Source organism: Anguilla rostrata, chromosome 17, assembly GCF_018555375.3.
Source record: "Anguilla rostrata isolate EN2019 chromosome 17, ASM1855537v3, whole genome shotgun sequence".
Taxonomy (NCBI): domain Eukaryota; kingdom Metazoa; phylum Chordata; class Actinopteri; order Anguilliformes; family Anguillidae; genus Anguilla; species Anguilla rostrata.
The window spans coordinates 5,666,677-5,689,723 of NC_057949.1; the positions used below are offsets into that span (position 1 = coordinate 5,666,677).

At 46.5% G+C, this 23,047-nt stretch overlaps 1 protein-coding gene across 7 annotated transcripts in view; it reads left to right on the plus strand.

The window, feature by feature from the left end:
• LOC135244112 (putative E3 ubiquitin-protein ligase UNKL) overlaps positions 1–21,450 on the plus strand; it is a 42,646-nt gene extending 21,196 nt beyond the window's left edge. For 6 of the 7 annotated variants that reach the window (XM_064316313.1, XM_064316311.1, XM_064316314.1 and 3 more), the window contains 13 exons: positions 5,737–5,870; positions 7,015–7,150; positions 7,706–7,823; positions 8,031–8,115; positions 8,417–8,574; positions 9,662–9,835; positions 10,717–10,779; positions 11,521–11,698; positions 12,642–12,734; positions 13,302–13,508; positions 14,474–14,667; positions 15,261–15,518; positions 15,886–21,450. In XM_064316313.1, coding sequence (XP_064172383.1) covers positions 5,737–5,870; positions 7,015–7,150; positions 7,706–7,823; positions 8,031–8,115; positions 8,417–8,574; positions 9,662–9,835; positions 10,717–10,779; positions 11,521–11,698; positions 12,642–12,734; positions 13,302–13,508; positions 14,474–14,667; positions 15,261–15,518; positions 15,886–16,041 — 1,954 coding nt within the window. In that variant the 3' untranslated portion in view covers positions 16,042–21,450. The remainder of the gene's footprint in view (positions 1–5,736; positions 5,871–7,014; positions 7,151–7,705; positions 7,824–8,030; positions 8,116–8,416; positions 8,575–9,661; positions 9,836–10,716; positions 10,780–11,520; positions 11,699–12,641; positions 12,735–13,301; positions 13,509–14,473; positions 14,668–15,260; positions 15,519–15,885) is intronic. The other variant, XM_064316317.1, reaches the window with a different exon arrangement.
• The last annotated feature ends 1,597 nt before the right edge of the window (positions 21,451–23,047 follow it).

The window sequence follows — 23,047 nt, forward strand, 5'->3', positions numbered from 1 at the left end:
AGGTCGCCCGTCCATTACACACTCCATTCACTCGCACACTCGTATCTACTGGCATTCTAGACTCTCCTGCATGTCTGCGGTCTGTGGGAGGAACCCGGAGAACCCACGGGGGGGGGAAACAAACCCGGGACCGCGCTGTGGGGTGTCGGTGCTGTCCACTGCACTACTGTGCAGCCGCTACGCAGAGATGAGTTAGAGAGAAGCGCAGGGGTTTCCATTTTAGCATCTGTAAAAAGCTGAATGAGAGCTGGCTCGCTAACAAAAGCGGACCAGAAATAAAACCGAAGGAATAGGTGGAGAGATACTTATAGTGGATTGAACCAATCGGCTTGGTGAAAAGGAGTCGGCGAAAGGACCTGAAATGGACTACAGTATTCCTAAGCCTCGCCGGTTTGCTCAGGCGACTATGGCGGAACAGGGAACAGCTTCCTGTCGGCCGGTCTTGCCGGGCGCGAAGGCGAACGCTTTCTCGCGCGGCTCTTCCAGTGACGAATTAGCGTCCCGAGAGCTAGCTCGGCGCAAGCTAAATTCGAAAAAAAGCCGTCTGTTTATTTTCCCGCAGATTTGTGGAGCCCTCTATGAAGTCTGTCAGTGACTCGTGGTCTCAGGAAGTGTTGATTAGCTTGCAGTCCCTGCAGAAGGGATTGTTGGTGGTAGATTATTTTGGTCCCCGGAGCGCTCCTTGTGCTAATTGGGGGCTTCATCTCGTTATTTTCCAATTGATTTGTTTTCCGCAGAGGATACAATTAGCGCATTGAGGGATTTCTCGGAGTCGCTGAAGTGCCAGGTGCTAAAACGCAGTGCCAAGAGACCGCAGCCTCCATGCTTATGAGCTACTGGCTACTGAAACGTTTGCCAGTGTATTTAAGAGAGGGAAGTGTACCGCGGACAAGCTCGCGCTGGTAGCGGGCCATGTATTCTGCCCTTAGTTGATGGACACGATTGTCTAATCACCCCAGCCTTTGGGCAAAAAATAAGTAAATAAGCAAACATGCAAACAAACAGCTACACCAGAAAATGGATTGTGAATATTTGCGCACAGCTGTATTATCTGGCTGCATGACTAAAGAGAGACTTAAGAAGTCGGCTTATGTTTAATGACAGAAGTACTGGGCTAAGGAGTGGGTTGTAAACTGTGAGTTGAATTGATGTGATGCTTCATTTTTACATGTGTTACATCGGTCGAAGCAAGAGGTTCCCCTTCTGTCATTTTGGTATTTTGCCGTCTCGTGAGATATGACTAAGAAGAAAGAAACTTATTCAAGTGCTTTTATCCGCAGATATCTTCATGTTCAGTTTTTTTTCAGGGCTGCAAAGACCTCTGACTCTGATATGACCCAATGCTGTCCCCTTCTTTTCTGAAGTTCGGAGCAGATTTATTTCTAATTTGATGAAGCAAAAAAAAAAAAAAAAAGTTTGTCATGTTGTGTGTTTCGGCGGGGTATTTCATTGTGATCCAAGGGTGGTGTAATTCTCCCTCCTGTCCGTAGGGGGCAGTGATGGGAAGTGAGTGGCAGGTGTGAGATTCCTTCTCTTGTGGAGGAGGCCGGACAGTCTGCCGGCTGTGGCGTTCAAACCCAATCTGAGCGTGGGCTCGGCATCTGAATGCGGCCCGAGTGCTGTGATGTCATCGGATAAGAACTGCATCGGAGCAGCTGGTGTTTGTGTTCAGGAGGCAGAATTATTTTTAGCATTAATACTTATTTATTTTGTTTAGCCAGGCATGTCAAATGAAAACTTGCTTGTCTTTTGAGGTAATGACCTGGGGAATAATATTAGGTAGGAAAGCACGGGATTGCTAGCCAATCAGATGTAGAGGATGATTTGTTTTAGTTTTTTTTTTTTTTTTTTTTAGTTTTACAGGCATTTAGCAGACGCTCTTATCCAGAGCGACTTGCATCGTATCCAATTATACTGCTGGATATATACTGGAGCAATGCAGGTTAAGTACCTTGCTCAAGGGTACAACAGCAGTGTCCTACCGGGGAATCGAACCTGCGATCTTTAGGTTACAAAACCAACTCCTTACTCATTACACTACACTGCTGCCTTAGGTGCTCAGATCTAGCCAGTTTTTGCAAAACATTTGACCCGGACACTGGGGTTAGCCCCCCTACTCTTGTGGCCCTTAGCGACCACAGTGAGTCAGATGCTCATCTCATCTGATGGACGTTACCTCCTGCAGCACAGTGTCCCCACTGGGCCATTCTGTTTGGTCTGCAGGGAAGAGAGCCCACTACTGGCCCTCTACTAGAATGAGTAAAGCCCATACCTGCTTGGCATTAGCAGTTAGCCATGAGAAGGGTACAGGGTGGTGTGGCTGCTTAGCTTCAGCAGTTAGCCATGAGAAGGGTACAGGGTGGTGTGGCTGCTTAGCTTCAGCAGTTAACCATGAGAAGAGTACAGGGTGGTGTGGCTGCTTAACTTCAGCAGTTAGCCATGAGAAGGGTTACGGGGTATATGGCTGCTTAGCTTCAGCAGTTAGCCATGAGAAGGGTACAGGGTGGTGTGGCTGCTTAGCTCCAGCAGTTTGGCATGGTAGTGCTCAGCTGTCACCGATCTGTGTGTAGTGCAAGTTGAAAATTGGCCGTGGTGGAATAAGTGCTTGGCTACAATTCGAAGAATCCTCCGCATGTGATGTCATCTTGCCAGTATTGGAATGCTGGCACTGCAGCCAGTTTTGAACCCTTGTTAATGGCACAGATGAGCTCGCGATTCCCAGCAGAGATGCTCATGTGAAAGGGACTCAGTAGGGCTTATGCCACCATTCTGTTCCTATGGCTGTATCAGCAGAAGCATTAAAGCTGTATACTGAAACCATGCTGCTGCATGACGCACTGTATTCTCCATCTGCCTCTTGCACCTGCTATCTGTATGCTGTAGTTGTGAGAGTGCCTGCTTAATGCACATAGCTCTAAATAAGATTGGCATAAATAAATAAGGTAATGTCATTGTAGCATAATTAGCTGTGGATAAGAGTGTGCTAAATAAATGTACTGCACTGTAGTATATGTGATGATCTACATTACATTACAGGCATTTAGCAGATGCTCTTATCCAGAGAGAATTACACAGCTTTTTTTTTTTACACAGCATTTACGTTGCATTACATTTCATGTATACAGCTGGATATATACTGCAGCAATATAGGTTAAGTACCTTGCAACAACGGCAGTGTCCTACCCGGGAATCGAACCTGTGACCTTTAGGCTACAACACCAGCTCCTGACCCATTATGCTACACCAGACCTGGGCATTTTACGGCCCGCGGGCCGGATGCGGCCCTTTGGTTGACTCTGACCGGCCCGCGTAAGGTTCATAAGAAATTACAAAATAAACTTTTTTTTTGAAGTTATACACCCTGTGTTTTTTACGTAGTGCATAGGGACGTAAGGTACGTACGTGATGCGTGTTACCACAGAGCTGAAAAAACTGCTAAAAAACTTTTCGGCTCTGTGCGTGTTACTGAATGGACGTTAGCTGTCTCGACGACTTTCACCCCCAAAATGTCAACTAAAAAAAGAAAGGTAGACGCTGAATGCAGGGTTTTCAAGAAGACATGGACTGCAAAGTATTTGTTTACTGAAATCAGAGGTAAAGCGGTGTGTTTGGTTTGCGGGAACCAGATTGCAGTGTTAAAGGATTACAATTTGAGTCGGCATTACGAGACGAATCATTCAGAGACATATAAAAACTTGAATAATGCTGAAATGGCGCGGATATCGGAAGATTTGGTCGTTAAGCTACAAAAACAGCAAGGATTTTTACAAAGCTTCACACATCCAGGGATGCAGCAACCAGGACCAGCTTTGTAATTTCCCACAAAATCGCTAAAAACAGTAAGCCATTCTCAGAGGGCGAGTTCGTAAAAGAGTGCTTGGTGGACTCTGCAGCCCTACTATGTCCTGAAAAAAAAGAAGCTTTTGAGCACGTCCCGCTGTCCAGGCGCACCGTGACAAGAAGGATCGAGGACATTGCGGTAAATTTGGAACTTCAGCTGCAACGTGATGTGGCAAATTTTGACTTTTTCTCTTTGGCTTTGGACGAGAGCTGTGATGTCCGTGACACAGCCCAGCTACTTGTATTTGTCCGTGGGATAACGGACTTCAAGATTACAGAGGAGCTGGCAGCAATGCGCTCAATGAAAGGGACAACGACGGGGAGCGATTTGTTCACGGAGGTAAATGCATGCATGGACACGCTGGGACTGAAATGGGACAGACTGACGGGTGTTACAACGGACGGTTGTCCAAATTTAACAGGGAAAAATGTCGGGCTGTTGAAACGTTTGCAAGATAAAGTGACTGAAAACAACGCAGATCAGAAAGTAGTATTTTTGCATTGTATTTTACATCAGCATGTGTTGTGCAAGTCAGTGCTTAAAATTGACAATGTGATTGATGTTGTAACTAAAATAGTTAACTTTATTAGGGCACGAGCATTGAATCACAGGCAGTTTGTTGCACTTTTAGAGGAGCACGAGACAGAACATGTTGATATCAGCTATCACACAGCTGTGAGATGGCTCAGTCTGGGTAAAGTGCTAAAAGAGTCTGGGATCTGAAAGCAGAAATCCGAGAGTTTTGTGAAAAGAAAGGCAGAGACATCCCAGAGCTCTCAGATGAGAAGTGGATGGCAGATTTTGCATTTGCTGTTGATGTGACCGCACTGATGACTGCACTGAACACCAAACTGCAAGGCAAGGGCCTTTTCATCCATGAAATGCACAACCTAGTGAAGGCTTTCATGACGAAGTTACAGTTTCTTTCGAGGCAACTGGAGAGCAACAATCTTACTCACATGCAAACCCTGAAAGAAGTCACACCATCAGATGATAACCTCCGCAGGTACTCATCCATGTTAGGAGCACTGCATGATGAGTTTTCAAGGCGATTTAAAGATTTCAGAACAATGGAGAGTGAAATGCACTTGATTTCCTCTCCATTTACCTGCAATGTGGATGATGTGCCTAGTGATGTCCAGCTGGAACTCATTGACCTGCAGTCTGATGCAGTACTCACAGAGCACTTTAAGTCACAACCACTGCTGCAATTCTACTTCTCTTAAGCAAGAGAAGTTTCCAAACATGAGGAGACATGCTCAGAAGATGTTTGTTCTCTTTGGATCTACCTACATATGTGAACAAACATTCTCAGTGATGAAGTTTAATAAGTCCAGATACAGATCCTTTCTCACTGATGATCATCTGTCAGCTGTGCTTCGCATCTCAACCTCAAACATTCACCCTGACTTTGATGCACTTGTTAAAGACCAACAGAGACTAGATTTCTCTCACTGAACAAGAAAAAACTGAAAAACGCAGAATGAGTGACAAGTGAAAATGTTTTAACTACAAATGTAGGCATCATTATTTTTCTAATATGATGTATCTTACTGAATTTGGCTGAAAATGGTCACTAATGTAATGAATCAAAAACTGTTCAAATGTTCACATTTTGTTAACCATTATTTTAGGAAATTTTATTGAGTAAATGTCATTTTTCCTAAGACAACCTCTCTTTTTCATTGCTCAATTTTAACTTATACTCTTACCAGTCTTACCAACTAATCAAAACAATTAATATTATGCAGACTTTTGTCCAGCCTTTTGGTCCGGCCCTCCATAATATTTTCTTGTTCTCATGTGGCCCCATGTAAAAAATAATTGCCCACCCCTGTGCTACACTACCGCCCCTCGCTCTAGATGAGCAGCTTGGTTCTGTTTTATTTTCCCAGAGAGGTCCAGGCGCAGGAGGCCCTGCAGAACGGGCAGCTGGGGGCGGGGGAGGGCATCCCCGACCTGCAGCCCGGGGTGCTGGCCAGCCAGGCCATGATCGAGAAGACTCTCACCGAGGACCCCCGCTGGCAGGGTGAGGAACTGCACAGGCAGCCCGCCTCACAGACAAGCATGGGCAAATGTTCAGCTTCACATGCAGTTCTTAGAGTAAAAGTTGGCGAAGTGACAGCTCTCATTTGAAATTCAATACAGTTTTAATTTAGGCAGATTTATGCACCTGCCTACACGTTACATGTTGAAGGTGCATGTGTTTTCTGAAAGCCAAAGGTGTTCATCTCCCTCCATTTTATGGAATAAATGCACTTCAGTCTAAATGCACTTATATCAGTGTGAATTCAGTCATATCGGTCTGAATGAACATAAATCAGTCTGAATGCACTTATATCAGTGTGAATTCAGTCATATCAGTCTGAATGAACATAAATCAGTCTGAATGCACATATCAGCGTGAATTCAGTCATATCGGTCTGAATGAACATAAATCAGTCTGAATGCACTTATATCAGTGTGAATTCAGTCATATTAGTCTGAATGAACATAAATCAGTCTGAATGCACTTATATCAGCGTGGATTCAGTCATATCGGTCTGAATGAACATAAATCAGTCTGAATGCACTTCTATCAGTGTGAATTCAGTCATATCGGTCTGAATGAACATAAATCAGTCTGAATGCACTTATCAGTCTTAACGTGGGAAACATCCTCAGACTCCACACGTGTATCTAAACTCCCCTTCACTTGTGCATTATCCAAGCACCCAATTCTGCTTTCACTTGAACCACTGAGGTGCGCAGTTTTGCACTTGGGCTGATTTTGTGAGTTTATGCCAGGTTGGGCCCTAATTTATTTGTGCACAGCCAGCCCTGTAATGGATGGATGGCACTGTGACTTTGAGCCAGAATGGAGAACTTCCTCTCTCCTGAATTGTAAATATTGCAGCCTGACAGCACAACAGTTTCCCAAAGATGTTTTGAGTTAAGCGTTTTCAAGGGAGGTAACGCCATCTTGTGGAGCAAAGAGAGTTTAGCAGTCAAAAGTAATTCGGTATTTGTCCCCCAAAAGAGGAGAGAAATCTATTAAAATAAAATAAAACATTTTAAAGCTCTGGATTTAAAAAATCTCTTAATATTTTTTTGTCTTTTTTGTCTTATGTTTGACCTGTAATAATATTTCATATTTAATGTTCACCTATTGCCCTTGTTGTGACCTTGCTCAGACACCAACTTCGTTTTGGCGAACTACAAAACGGACCAGTGCACCAAACCCCCGCGGCTGTGCCGGCAGGGCTACGCCTGTCCCCATTACCACAACAGCCGGGACCGCCGGAGGAACCCCCGCAAGCACAAGTACAGGTGCGTGACCGGGAGGGGGGGCGCCTGCGTCGGGGGCACCTGCGTCACTCACAACCCCAAATCCAACTGCTTTAAAAATAAAAAAAAGGGCTTTCACCAATGTTCAGTATAAAGTTCCTCTTTCGTGTGATTTAAAGTTTTGGTTAGTGATGTGTTTTATTTAGAATAATCATAGATGGGCAGTTGTGCTTTCTCATTTTCCCAGAATCTGAAGAGTTTCTGTTCACATGCAGAATTAGCTTGAATCTGGATTGTATGTCGATGATTGAAAAAATTAAATCTGGTGAAGAATGTGGTTTTGCTAAATAATTGAGCTGAAATAAAGGGTTGTAGAACAGATATTTGTGGATTTAATTTGAGCTTAAATAAAGGGATGTTTGTGTGAGTTAAATTTGAGGTGGAATAAAGGGATGTAGAGCGGTTATTTGTGTGGGTTTAAGGGATGTAGAGCGGTTATTTGTGTGGGTTTAAGGGATGTAGAGCGGTTATTTGTGTGGGTTTAAGGGATGTAGAGCGGTTATTTGTTGATTTGAGCGGGAGTCATTTGTCCGGCAGGTCAACGCCGTGTCCCAACGTGAAGCACGGGGACGAGTGGGGAGAGCCGTCCAAGTGCGAGAGCGGCGAGTCCTGCCAGTACTGCCACTCCCGCACCGAGCAGCAGTTCCACCCCGAGGTGAGTCTTACCTGCCCCGCCCGTCAGTTTGTCTGTCTGTCAGTCCCTCTTCAAGCGGCAGCTCCATCCTCAGGTGAGTCTGTTAGTCCTGGCCAGAGCAGCAGTTCTGTCTCTGGCACACCGTCGGAGGAAGGCTCAGTGTTTTTTGGCAGATTGACTGACCTGCCCAGCGTGGTGTAATGGTTCTGGGTCTCTCTCTCTCTTCAGATTTACAAATCTACAAAATGCAACGACATGCGGCAAACGGGTTACTGTCCCAGAGGGCCGTTCTGCGCCTTCGCGCACGTGGAAAGTAAGTGCCTCTGTGACTGTGACTGTGTGTGTGTGTGCGTGACTGTGTGCGCGTGTGTGACTCTGTGCATGTGACTGCATGTGTGTTTGTGTGCGCGTGTGTGACTCTGTGCATGTGACTGCATGTGTGTTTGTGTGCGCGTGTGTGACTCTGTGCATGTGACTGCATGTGTGTTTGTGTGTGCGTGTGAGTGTGTTTGTGTGGGGGCGCCGGCCTCACTCCAGACTGTTCTTTCCTCGGTTTGGTGTGGTGTGTGGGGTACACACGGCCTTATCTCTCTCTCTCTCTCTCTCTGTTTCAGGGGTGCCCTCCACAGAGGAGTCCATGAGCTCCCTGCTCACTGTGATGCACTCGGGCTCCCAGGCCAAGCTGGGCCAGCAGTGCTCCGAGTGTCCCATGGCCGACCTGGCGGGGAACGCCATCACCAGCGCGGCCAGCAACAACGGCCAATCAGGGAGCGTACGTCTGAGATCCGCTCTGCTTCGCGTCTCTGCGCCTCCTCTCCTCTCTTCCTCTCCTTTCCTCCACCCCTCTTTCCTCTCCTCTTCTCCTGGACCCCTCTCTCTCCTCTCCTCTTCTCCCCCACCCGTCTCTCATCTCTCCTCTCCTTCTCTACCCCTCTCTCCTCTCTTCTCCTCCTCCACCCTTCTCTCCTCTCCTCCTTCACCCCTCTCTCCTCTCCGCTCCTCCTCCACCCCTCTCTCCTCTCCTCCTTCACCCCTCTCTCCTCTCCTCTCTTCTTCCACCCCTCTCTCCTCTCCTCTCCTCTCCTCCTCCACCCCTCTCTTCTGCTCCTCTCTCTCTGAGGCTATCCCTGGGGACTCTGACCTTCTGCGAGTGGGTAGTCACACACTGCCGTCTGGTTGTGTTTTTAACGTGAGAGGCACAGCACAGCTCCTGACTTTCCTGCTCTTCCCTCCGAGCTGCGTTCTGTCCTTTTGTCTCTCATGTCTTTCCCAGTTTTTGCATTTGTTTTGCATTTCACCCAAATGTAGCACAGACTGTTCATCTTAGTCCAGCTAATACTTAGTCCAGACTAAGTATTATTACAGCCGTCCAGCTGATTGTCCGCAATTCGTTTCCAGTTTTTATCAAATGAGTACAGCTACATTACATTACATTTCATTACAGGCATTTAGCAGACTCTCTTATCCAGAACAAGATACACAACTCTTTACATAGCATCCGTTTATACAGCTGGATATATACTGAAGCACTGCAGGTGAAGTGCTTTGCTGAATGGTACAACAGCAGTGTCCTACCCAGGAATCGAACCTGTGGCCTTTAGGTTACAAGACCAGATCCTTACCCAGTATACTACACTGCCGCCCACTGAACGTGAGACTTTAGAGGTTTCTCTGGCACCTCTTGCATGGCCTGCGAAAACATTAGCAGATTTTACTGCGCAACGGCGTTTCAAACGCGTCGACGCCACGCCTAGTTTTAACCGACGGACACGGCAGGAGCGGTCGCCCCCCCCCCCCCCCGGTCGCGAGCGCGTGCGGTTCGGGGAAACGCTGAGACCCCCTGTGCTTCTCTCCCGCAGGTCCCGTGCTCTAGTAGCCCGAGCGTAGCGTCCAGCTCGGGGAGCAACAGCTCGTTGTCCCCGGTCGGACCCGGCGGCGGGCCCAAAAGCTTAACTAACGGTAGTTTATGTTCAGACTCCGCCTCGCCCGCCTCTCCGTACCCCAAAGCCCCGGGGTTCGAACGGGAAGACCAGGTACCCGCAGCTCCCCCGCTTTCTCCCTCTCCTCCTCTTCTCTTTCTCTCCCCTTTTTCTCTCGCTCTTTTCGCCCTCTTGGCCCCCCCTCTCTTTCTCTCTCTTGCCCTCTCCTCTCTCTCCCCTCTTTCTCTCTCTCTCTTTTCCCCTGTTACCCTCTCTCTTACTTCTCTTTCTCTCTTTTTCTTGCTCTACCTCCCTTTTTCTCTCACCCTCTCTTCCTCTTCTCTTTCTCTCCCTTCTTCCTCTCGCTCCTTCCCCCTCTTGCCCGCTCCCTCTCTGGAAGAAATAGCTTAGCCAGTTTACCTTGGGGTCCGTTACACGCACGATACATACATGTATCAGTTGTTTTGAGTCACGTTCATTTGAAACATTTCATTACTTTTTTCATTTTGTTTGTTAGAGTCATTGCTCTACTTCTGGTTGTCTTTGGGTAATCATGTAAACTAGCAGTGTCACGATGGCAAGTTATGGATTTGCAGAAAGTTTTTGTCGGCTTTTGATAGTTGTTGGTTATTTGACGCGCTTGGAGAACAGCGTTTTGCTTAGATTGTGAATTTGACCGTTTTGTGGCAGAGTTACAGGTCTGAAAATCTCCCCCCAGTTCCTGCTGTAGTGTGATGCTGGTGCATTGTTGTTTCAGTGACTCCATTTTGTTTTGTATGGATCTTTTCAGCTTCCTCTTTGTAATGTGTTGCCGTTGCTGCGCTGTTCCTGTCTCCTCGTCTCTGTGTTAACAGCAGGTTTTCTTTTCCCCAAAAGACTTTAAGGCATTAATGACCAATGTTGGGTTTGTCTGTCTCCGCAGGTTTAAATAAAGTTTGATTTGAAATTGATTAGCATGCTACCTTTTGTTCACTTAATGTATTGTCTGTTCTCAGGCCAAAAACCTGAAGGGCTACCCTGCAGATGGGAACCAGAAGTTAGCGGACCAAGACAAACAGGTGAGAGACTGGCCGTGAGTTTGTTAGGTGACTATTTAAATGTTATGGTAACATTAGCTAGCTATCAATAGCTATGTAGCTAGCTACCTAATTAGCTAGAAAGTACTACCAACAGGTAATAGGTTTTAGCTAATTTGTGTAACCTTAGCTAGAAAGTATTACCTGTCATTTAGCCAACAAGAATGTAACACTTGCATTACTCTGTGACTGTGTCAGTAGGCCTTTATGAATTTAGCTAGCTGGAATTACTTTCTGAAAAAGTTGATTTTACGTACTTGTGTGACACAACATCAGAAGGTGCCCTGTGACACCTTGCCCACTGTCAGGCTGGTTAACAATAAGAAATAATAATATAGAATATATAGTTGAAATGTAATTGAAAACCGATTTAATTTGGTCCTTTTTTTTTTTGAGAGCAGTATTGATGAGCGCTCTGTTGGGTTATTGATGAACGCTCTGTTGGGTTATCAGAGAGCAGGTATTGATGAGTGCTCTGTTGAGTTATTGATGAGCACACAGTTTGGTTTTTAGAGAGTAGGTATTGATGAGTACTCTGTTTGGTTATTGACAAGCACTGTTGGGTTATTGACAAGGACTCTGTTGGGTTATTAAAAAGTGCTCTGTTGGGTTATTAGAGAGGAAGTATTGATGAGCACTTTGTTGGGTTATTAAAAAGCGTTCTGTTGAGTTATTGACGAGCACTCTGTTGGGTTATTGACGAGCGTTCTGTTGGGTTTTCAGACCCTCATCAGCGTGTTTGCGGCCTCCCACGCCCTGGCGTCCAGCATCACCTCCAGCATCACCTCCAGCCTGGCCTCCAGCATGGGCTCGGACAGCTCCTCCCCCACCGCCCTGTCCACCATGAACGCCAAGGCCACGCCCTTCTACCCCGGGAGCAACACGGTGGAGTCCGTCATAGGTGCGTCACAGAGCCAGGCTCGCTCCCCTCGGCCCGCCCCGCCCCGCTCAGCTCACCCCCCTCTGCGCGCCACCCTCGGCCCCGTGTCCGTCTTTCAGGCGCTCTGCTTCCTGACCGCGCGGCTTTCGAAGGCCAGGCAGAGCAGGATGGCGGGCGAACGTCTGGACCGTGAGCGCTGTGACCTTCACCTTTGTCTTAATTCTGCTTTAGCGTAGTTGGTTGATTGGTCTCGGCTACGTGCCTTAATGTCAATTCATGCAGCAGCCGTTCGTTTTGAGTGAATCATTTCAACTGTTTTTGAATTTGTTTCATACGTTATGGCAGTGTTATGACTGGTTATGACAGGTGTTATGTCATGCTTATGACTGTTTTGTGTAGGCTTTATGGCACAGAGCTCAGGGGAGGGACAGAGGGAGGTTGGGGGCACCAGAGAGAGAGCGGGAGAGAGAGTGAAGGGGTGTGCAAGAGACTGCGAGAGAGAGAGTGAGAGTGTGCGGGAGAGAGTGGTAGAGAGAGAGAGAGCGGGAGGAAGAGAGCCGGCTGTCAGGAGTCACGTGACCAGCTGGCTGCTGAGTGCGAGTGTGTGTGTGTGAGCGGACGGCTCTGTGCAGACAGGACTCTGAATCCCTTGCTGTCGCAGACAAGTGAGTCAGCGGTCATCAGGGAATTCTGGCTGTCCTTTTACAGATCCCAGGTGCTCTGCGTTTTTACGTCGCCCTCACGGGTCACCGAAGCGCGTGGCTGCGGCTGTCGCTCAGTCGCGGGAGGGCTGCTGTAGGAGCGCGCTCTGTAGCGTCGGATTGAAAAACGGCCACGCGTTTCGTTTTGACCTTGTGAAAACCGGAATATCGTCCGCTAACGATCGTCGGGACGCCGGCGCTCGCGTTTCCGGAGCTGCCGATCGCGAGCGGGCGAGTGAAACGCGTCGCTGCTTCTCTTGCAGGTTCCGCGCTCGACCTGAACTTCCGGGACATCAACGTCGCGTCGCTCGATAAAGAATTGGAGGAGCAAGAAAACAACGGAATTGGCTTAACAAGTAAGAGTTCCCCGCTCGTGTGTGACTGTGACTGTGAATGGACTGCCGGCAGGATACCAGCCGAAGCGCATTTGCTGCGAGAGGTGTGCGGCGCGGAATAGGTGAAGTGGGCGTGTCTGCCTTGCGCCTGGCCAATGAGCTCGCTCCTTCTGGTCCAATAAGAGAGCTGGCACACTGTCCTCCGGTCAGGGGCCTGCATGGAGTACCGCCGTACTGTGTTTGCTCACGGCATGATGAAGCCGTCGCTTAGCATCGCCACATTGGCTGCGCGACTCGGGTTCGAATGGAGTGCCTGCTCGTAAATAGTTAATATTAGGCGTGTGGATGTTAATTTAAACTGTGTCCTACCCCTGAGCAAGCTGATTTAGTATAATGAATGCCCAGACTGAGCCCAGTTGGCACCTCTCTCCTTTCTTTAGTTACTACTGAAAGACCCTTGCATGGCTTGCTTTTACCCTCAGCAGTATCATTGCCCGTAACTTTGAGGTGAGACGGGGCGCTCGCGCGCCCGCCTGCACTCTCCCGACTCCACCGCGGCGGCCGCGTCTCGCTCGTGTCCCCCACCAGGTCAGCGGCTGCTCGCCGGCTCCGCCCCCGTCAACATCCCCCGGTCCCTGGCGCACTCTTCCTCCCTGCCGTCCTCCTCCTCGCTCTCCGCCTCCCCTCTGGGCTCCCTCTCCCAGTCCATCCTGTCGGGGATGGCCCCCCAGGCCCCGCCCACCAAGCCCGAGCACAGCCTTCTGGGATCCTCCACCTCCTCCCAGAATTCCTTGGGTAAGACCGCCGCGGCCGCTTCCTTCCCTTCTGTCAGTGTTGTGCTTGACCCCGCCCATTCATGAATATTCATGAGATGCATCAAATTTGAATGCATGGGCTTCAGTGGTAGGGTGATGCAACTTGCATTATTGGAACTATGGGAGATGTTTAGCCTGAAGAGTGTCATTTACCACATGCTTCCACACGGAGGCGCCAGCCTCACAGGGCATCTTCACATCTCAGGTTCGCAGAAGAACACCAGTTTATACAGCAGGGGTCAAATGTCTAAGTACAGGTCCTGGTTGTTTTCTTTATTTAACGAGGAATAATGCAATTACGATCATCCAATTACGCAAGAACACATTTCTGAGAACAAGTGGAGCTTAAGATGGCGTTCCCGCCACAGTCACTAGGCCTGAACCCAGTGGAACATCTGTGGGGGCAGCTGAAGAGGGAAAAGACCAAACATCAAGCAACATCAACGGACAATCTATGGGAAGTGTTGAGAGAGTGCTGGGATGAAATGGAAGATGAGCTGTTGCTGGTGGAATCAATGCCAAGCACAGTGAAGGTGGTAATCAAGGCGGACACGTCAAGTGCTAACAACTTTTACCCTTCAATAAATACCAATGTGCATATTTGACTTATTATTTAAAAATAAGAATAATAAAGGGAGTATCATAATTGCACTCGGCCTTGATAAATGATGAAAACAATCAGGCCTTGGTTGTGTCCTCAGACATTAGGTCCTCCCTGTAGGTGCAGAAATGTGCTTCTCTTTAGCATTTTATTTGCCTTGGACAGGTTTGTGTTAGGAATGGACATTAGAGTTTTGGGATGGGGGTTGGGGCTAGGGTTTAGGGACAGGGGGTAGGGCTCGTGTTAGGGATAGGGGTTAGGGTTTAGAGACGGGGTAGGGCTCATGTTAGGGTCAGGTCAGTGCTGCTGTGTTTAATGGGACGGGGCATGTATGTTCCCTGCAGGTCTGAACGGGGGCTCTGGCAGCATTTGGGACTTTGTGAGTCGCAGCTTCTCTCCGGGCCCCTCGGCGTTCGGGGGCGGGGCCTCCGGTGCCATCTCCTCGGGCAGCACCGACCTGCCGCGGCTCCTCAGGGAGCTGGACGAGGCCAAGAGGAAGATCAAGCAGTGGGAGGACGCCTGGCAACAGGTCAAACAGGTGAGTTTCCGCCCGGCAACAGGTCAAACGGGCGAGTTTCCGCCCGGCAACAGGTCAAACGGGCAAGTTTCCGCCCGGCAACAGGTCAAACAGGCGAGTTTCTGCCCGGCAACAGGTCAAACAGGCGAGTTTCCGCCCGGCAACAGGTCAAACAGGTGAGTTTCCGCCCGGCAACAGGTCTAACGGGCGAGTTTCCGCCCGGCAACAGGTCAAACGGGCGAGTTTCTGCCCGGCAACAGGTCAAACAGGTGAGTTTTCGCCCGGCAACAGGTCAAACAGGCGAGTTTCCGCCCGGCAACAGGTCAAACGGGTGAGTTTCCGCCCGGCAACAGTTCAAACAGAGTGTCTTGCTAATAGAACAGATATTTCTCGTCCACTTACATGCTACTGCGGAGATGTGCACACAAGGCCAGATGGCATTCCGCTGTTTGGTAGCGCAGAGGTTAATCTAGAACGACCTGCGCGTTCACAGTTTGACGCACAATCCATTTGTTCAGCTGGCAAATTCCGGCGAAGCACAGCTACAGTGTAGCACGCTCTAAGGTGCAGAGACCAGAATCGAACTTGGCTGACCCCGCCCCCTCCCCCCCCAGGCCTGCGCCGCCTGGCAGAAGGACGCGCGGGACGCCCAGGAGCAGGCGAAGGCCGCCGAGGCCGAGCGGCAGCTGGCGGCGCAGAAGCGGCAGGACGCCGAGCGCCGGCTGAAGGAGCTCCAGGACGACCTGGACGCTCTGTGCCGCTCGCCCGGCGTGCCGCTCCTGCGGAGCTACGGCGAGCTGGACCAGCTGCCCCTCCCCAAGCTGCACTCCATCCAGAGCCAGCTGCGCACCGACCTGGACCTGATAGACGGGGTAGGAACAGGCACCGCGCTCCCTTTACTGTACATTTACTCAGGGGGTGTGCAGCTAGCGTGCGCTAAGGGGCAGCCCAGCCCGACATTCTAACAGTCGGCACAGTCATTAGCCCACAGGCCAGAAACACTTCACACTGCTATGGTGCAGTCCATATGTGTCATAATATCATATGTATGTGTGTAGCTATGTATCATTATAAAAGCACATTCAGTCTTGCACGTGTTGCAGAGTAACAGTTTGAAGACTAGATCAGTAAACAGTGCGGCTTGTGTTTCGTAAACGCCAGCATGTGTGTGTTTGTGGTTTTTTTTTTTTTTTTTCACTTGCTGTGACGTCCACTAATTCTTCTTTTCTGGACACGCAGGTAATATATCAGCTTCAATCAAAGAAATGTGTAGTATGCCAAAAGCACGACCGCTCCGTCGTCCTGCAACCTTGTCAGCATTACGTACTGTGCGAGAGCTGCGCGCCCGGCAGCGCGGAGTGCCCTTACTGCAAGACGAAAATACACAAGTGGTGATGTAGATCTGTCCGAGGTACTATTTATGCTTTTAGCCCTTTGAAGAACTACTAATGCGTATATAATGCTCTCAATTTAAGAACAGCAATTTCTCTTCTTTTTTTTTTTTTTTTCCCCCCAGTATTTCATGTAGTGATTGGATTTGATTAGTTTTATTAGAACGCAAGCAATAGTGTTTGACTGACACATGGGTAGGTCCTGTAATATTTAATTTGTTTGTTTTTTTTGTTTGTTTTTTTTTTTTTTTTAAAAGGACAAATCATTGAAACAATTTGGAAGGCATTCAGTTTAACGCTGTTTTGTCTCTTCAGTATTTATATTTACGTGGCCCTTGTGTGACTTTTAATGTTTTAATTGGAAAAGTATCAGTCAAACATTGTCATAGCTACTAGTCATGTGAAAATTATTTTCTTGTAAAAGCACTTTGTCGACCTGGGAATTCTTTAAAGGTTTACGCTAGAAAATTGCTTTAAGCTGCTTTGTAGGTTTTTTTTGTGGGTTTTTATTTTTATTTTTAAGATTTATATTTTTTACTAAATATGCTAATGTATGAAGCTTTTGTTTGTGTACTGTGAAACATAATGGAATATTTCACATTTCTTATTGTTAAATCATTGTATAGTAAATATATTGTTAGTTTTCATATAAAGAAGTACTAAAAATAGATATTAATTGTATTGTTGTTGCTTAGGATTTTTACATTTTTAAATGAATAAAAAAAAGTGCAGACTGTAATGCGTTTAAGCATAACCAGCAGTCATGATATCATTAAGGCACATACATTATGCTAAAGCGTTTAGGAAATCGGCTGCCATTTTTGTTGTTGTTGTTTTCTGTTTGGTTGTTTAGTGGTTGGACGCTGAGGTAGTCTGTGATTGGCTGAGGAAGTGCGTTTAGCAGGACTCCTAGCTTCTCTGAATTGTCGAGTAGTAAATCACTGATACTCGACGACTCGCTCAAGTGCCTTGCCTCAAACTTAAGCCTCTGTGAGCAATTTAAGATTGTAGTTAAAACAACTAGGTAATTAAATGCTTGTGCACATTACTGCAAAAATGTAATTCATTTTTATTTTGCAAATGAAGTATATTCAGTACGGTGTATACTGGCTTATTCTGATGCATATCTCTCTGCAGGTGGGATGTACAGAGTAACTGTTTCAGCATGTTGGGCGTACAGACAAAGTAACTCTGCAGGTGGGGTGTACAGACTTTAAGTAACTGTGCAGATAGGGTGTACTGTCAGAGTAACTCTTTCTGCAGATGGGGTGTACAGACAGAGTAACTCTGTCCGTGCCTGTACCCTTGCATCAGTTTTAAAACCCCATCCCCATTTCTCCTGTCTAAAAGGGAATTGGTGCTGTTTTTGGTAATCGTTGGTGCAGTATCCGGAAAGCATTGAGCATCCTTTTCATTTAAGTGTTATGGGCCCAAAAAAAATTGGGTAACAGTTTTAATGTTAATTTTTTAAACTATGTTGGAGGAAAAAAATCAAACCGGCAGTGTTTGCAATTGTCTTTTTTAAACGCTGAGAAGCAACATTCCGTAAGGCCTTTACGGAGGATGTCAGCAATGTGGAATCTGTAAACTGTGTTGTCAAATACGACAGTGTAATGTGCTTAGGTTAATCTAATTGAAATGACCTACTACTGTGTTCACGAACAGTGTATTTGTATGTGCTCCTTAGACCCCGTCCTTTAATATTTACAGCAATCAGTATGTTCTGCAATGTTCGAAAGAAAGAGGTCCGGTTCAATTTGCGATCCGGGGCGGCGGATCGATTCGTAGCCTGGAATTCACGCTAGTCGGCACAAGCGTTAGAAATCGCGCACGGCTCGTTGTCGTCCATGTTAGTCGCAGAGAGCGGAGTAGACGGTTTCTTTGCGGATTCCAATACCTTAAAGAAAAGGAAAGTTCAGTGCACAGCTTCGGGAGTGTATTTTAAAGCCGTACCGGTTCCCACGTGTCCGCGCGTCTTTCGTAACGCACTTTTGTGCGTACGGCTCACGTTTTTGTGTAAGGTTAGAAGAAACCCGCAGGCTAAAAAAAAAAAAAAAAAAAGTCCTATTGCATGTTCCATTCCAGTTTATTCCAGTAGACTGCCATGCTAGATGAGCTTTGACCTTTTTGATTTTGAGTATTTTCTTTCTGTGACATGAAAGACATTCAGAAATCTCAGCAACATAACTTAACATCCATTACATATTGTCTGTAATACGTGCACATATTGTTAAAAAAGTATGTTGTATTTGTGCAAAGTGTGGGAATTTGCTACAAGCTCTTGGTTAGTTGTTATGCTGACCACAGAATGTCATTTGAGTTCAGCATTTCTCAGTTTTGTTATCAACTGGAGGAAAAATACATTTTAATGTAGAGTTGATGAAATTGGCTGTAAAACCACCTAGTTCAACTGACCACAGTAATTCAGATTGTTCTGGCTTAATATTTCATTGAGCAAGCATTGCGTACTAATGTAGATTTAAATCAAATGAACCAAAGTGCTGTAACCAGTAGTTTCTTCTTGGTGTTGCTTTCAAGGTTATGTATTCAGATATTAAAAACTTACAGTTAGTATAGTAAAGGTAAATGTATTTCATATTTAATGAAGGAGGAAGAATCTATGCCAACTGCTTTTGCTGACAATATTAATGGACTGTTAGCCCATTTTGTAGTTTGCCAAAGACCTTTACTATTTTATGATATTTGTCTTTTTTGTTGTTGTCTTTATTACTATTTTTATTTTAATATTCTAGGCAAGAAGTGGCTGGGAATCTGATTTTGAGAAACGACCAAACCTGATAACCTTATTTAAAATAGTGGGTGCATTTATATTAATTATAATGGCAACAAAATATTGTGTTGCAGAAACAAAAAGATTGTGGTTTGTACATATATACTGAATGCACAGATTTTACCTTTATGATTTAAACTGGCAGCAGTTCATAGTGAAGTAATGGTTTTTATCATTATTATTGTTATTCTTCAGTGGCCATATCGATTTACTACTTAATTAAAATGAGTTTCATTTTATTGATTTTGTAAGCCTGGGTAAGCCTCTTTCATACTGAATATAAATGGGTGTGCACTGTTATATTCTGTCAGTATGATGAAGTGTTCACTTGGACTGTGAGGTGCTTTCTTTAGTGCTCAAGCGGCTGGTTTGTTGGATCCATGTTTGCGTACACAACACAGTTCCTCAAGAGTTCACGGCATGCTTTCTTGTCCTTTTTTAGATGAAAATGTAGTGTTTCTCTTGAAGGATGGCCATTTTTGTGATCTGCGGAGTCGGTTTGTGCTGTCCGTGACCAGCCCTCGCCTGGCTAAGCTCTGGTGGCTAAATTGCTATTGCTGCTAAGTGCAGTTCCAGCCTCCCATGGTCAGTACAGACAGTTGTGGTTCACAGGGCTCATTCTCGCTCATAAAGCAGCGCAGTGCTAGCTGTGGTTCACAGGGCTCATTCTCGCTCGTAAAGCAGCGCAGTGCTAGCTGTGGTTCACAGGGCTCATTCTCGCTCGTAAAGCAGCGCAGTGCTAGCTGTGGTTCACAGGGCTCATCCTCGCTTGTAAAGCAGCGCAGTGCTAGCTGTGGTTCACAGGGCTCATTCTCGCTCATAAAGCAGCGCAGTGCTAGCTGTGGTTCGCAGGGCTCATTCTCGCTCGTAAAGCAGCTCAGTGCTGACTCTGGCATGCTCCCTGTGTATGCTGGCTTTGAGGAACATCCATGACATTACATTTATTTGGCAGACGCTTTTATCCAAAGCGACACAGTAAGTGCATCCTTTGCCTAAACCAACTGTTCTTTGCTCTGTGACCTACTTAAAAAGAGTGAACTCACAGTTTCTATGTTTTAGATGTATTGGCTTCTTTTGAATAAGAAAATTGGCCCTCAAATTCCATAATTTTTTAATGCAAATATGCAGTATTTAACAAAACAAAATTTGGGGCAGTGTTGCCGTGTGAAACATTGCAGCAGACAATCGTTGAGGGTTAAGGGTCTCGAGTTCATGCTCATCATGTTTATCCACTGCAGAGACACCTGTGAACTTGTCCTTCCTTATGCGAGGGACTTCCCCCACCCCACTTCCTGTTTCTCCCTGCATGCTGTTCTTATGTGAGGTACTTTCCCTGCCCCTCTTCCTGTTTCTCCCTGTATGCTTTTCCTTATGTGCAGGACTTGCTCACCCTACTTCCTGTCTCTCCCTGTAAGCTGTTCCTCATGTGTGGGACTTCCCCACCGCTCTTCCTGTCTCTCCCTGCAAGCTGTTCCTCATGTGTGGGACTTCCCCACCGGTCTCCCTGCCGCTCCCTGTAAGCTGTTCCTTATGTGTGGGACTCTTCCTGTTTCTCCCTGTAAGCTATTCCTCATGTGAGGGACTTCCCTGCCCCACTTCCTGTTTCTCCCTGTAAGCTGTTCCTCATGTGTGGGACTTCCCCACCGCTCTTCCTGTCTCTCCCTGCAAGCTGTTCCTCATGTGTGGGACTTCCCCACCGGTCTCCCTGCCGCTCCCTGTAAGCTGTTCCTTATGTGTGGGACTCTTCCTGTTTCTCCCTGTAAGCTATTCCTCATGTGAGGGACTTCCCTGCCCCACTTCCTGTTTCTCCCTGTAAGCTGTTCCTTATGTGAGGTACTTCTCCCTGCCCCACTTCCTGTTTCTCCCTGTAAGCTTTTCCTTATGTGAGGGACTTCCCTCGCCCACTTCCTGTCTCTCCCTGTAGGCTGTTCCTTATGTGTGGGACTTCCCCTGCCCCACTTCCTGTCTCTCCCTGTAAGCTGTTCCTTATGTGAGGGACTTCCCTCGCCCCACTTCCTGTCTCTCCCTGTAAGCTGTTCCTCATGTGTGGGACTTTCCCTGCCCTACTTCCTGTCTCTCCCTGTAAGCTGTTCCTTATGCAGCCTTTTGGTACAGTGGTTGGAGCTTGATGAGGCTAAACCCTGAAACCTTGTACCAGGACCACCGTGTGGCTAATGACACACATTAGCTAGTAGGAGATAGTAATGACTTTAAATGCAGTGTTTGGTTCAGTGGTGTTCGTGACCTACTGCTCTACTGTCTGTATTGGCCGTTAAACGGACGTGTTGTGCGTCGTGACCACCACCTGATGCAAGTCCTTTTGATTCCACTGTACCCTGTACCACAGTGCATTGGCAACCCCTTTCAGCAGGACATAATAAACTCACCAGGCAGTTGATGCTAAAGAAAAGCACATAAGAGGAAAGCCTCACCGTTTGCAGTGTGTAAATGAGCTGTATTAATTATTCACATTCTACTGTGGATACTCCTTTCCTCCCATTCCTGTGAATCCTTTTGTATCGATATTGTAATTATTGCTTCAGAGGGTATTTATGCAATATTGTGGATATCATGGAAAAGAACGAAGTTGGTCGCATCTACAATTCACAGGAGTTTTACATTTAATATAAGAAAAAAAATGAAAACGATACGCAGCATGAACTATCAAACTTAGGTAAAGATTAAACGATGTCTGGATGACTGGAACTGCCTGTAACAGAGTTCATTCTTACGTAGGAACCCTGATATTGAATGTATCATTCCAAATTGGACATTGGCTACAGCGATAAGGTGGATCAGTTAAGCTATTATGACGTAGCGTTAGCTTTGTGACTGGTTACATTCTATACAAGTACGTTATTAAGACTTTTAACACAAATGCAGTTTGCAGGTTTGTGTATTTATTAGCCAGTGGTAGAGGGGGTCCAGAAGGTAAAGTTGTTTAATTTTCTCAGGGTTTTACAGTAATAACTGTAGAATAAAGAAAGGTGTTCAGTTCCTACAGACTTTAAACTACATTTCACGGAAAAAATTGATTGGGAATAAAATGTTTATTATATAGGAGAAAACATCCCATATTTTGGTACAGTATGTATTGATATATAGATTTGCTCATATTAATTAGTGTTTTAACTAGTGTTTAAATATCCCTAGAAATATTACTGTCAGTATATTAATTTGTATATGTGTTGTTATCAATATACAACCATAATGACATATTATTGGGAATTTTCCTGTGCTTAATTTATGGATGACCTTACGATAGCTGAGGCTCTAGAACAGATTGAATACACAAATGGCTTTTTTTTTTTCTTTAAACGATAAAGTAGAAGGTATTATTTATAATGCATAATCATTTACTTGTAGTGTGTTGTTTAAAATTAACACTTGTTCAAATTTTTACACTATAGCATTTATGCAATGGTTTACAGAATTCATGGAATTATTTTTATTATCATCATGGGAATTAAAAAGATTTTTGATCTTACGCCCTTGTTTGTGTCTGTCATTGTTTTTCAAACCCTCTTCCTCTAGAGTTTCTATCTGAGGTTCTGTGTTCACAAATCTGCTGTCTGATTTGAAAGCGCACATTCAAATACAGGGCAGAGGTATCCCTAAATCAGAGATATCAAAGTACTGGATAGAGATATCCCTAAATCAGAGCTATCGATGTTAGCACAGCGTAGACATATCCCTAAATCAGAGATACCGATGTTAGCACAGGGTAGAGATATCCCTAAATCAGAGATATCAACGTACTGGACAGAGATATCCCTAAATCAGGGATATCAATGTTAGTTCAGGGTAGACATGCTGTTGAGATGGGCCCCTGTGTGTGTGTGCGTGTGCAGTAGAGATGGGGGCCTGTGTGTGTGTGTGTGTGCTGTAGAGATGGGCCCCTGTGTGTGTGTGTGTGTGTGTGTGCTGTAGAGATGGGCCCCTGTGTGTGTGTGTGAGCGCGTGTGCAGTAGAGATGGGGCCCCTGTGTGTGTGTGCTGTAGAGAGGAGCCCCTGTGTGTGTGTGTGTGCGCTATAGAGAGGGGCCCCTGTGTGTGTGTGTGTGTGCGCTGTGGAGATGGGCCCCTGTGTGTGTGTGTGTGCGCTGTGGAGATGGGCCCCTGTGTGTGTGTGTGCTATAGAGAGGGGCCCCTGTGTGTGTGTGCTGTACAGAGGGGCCCCTGTGTGTGTGTGTGTCTTTGCTATAAAGAGGGGCCCCTGT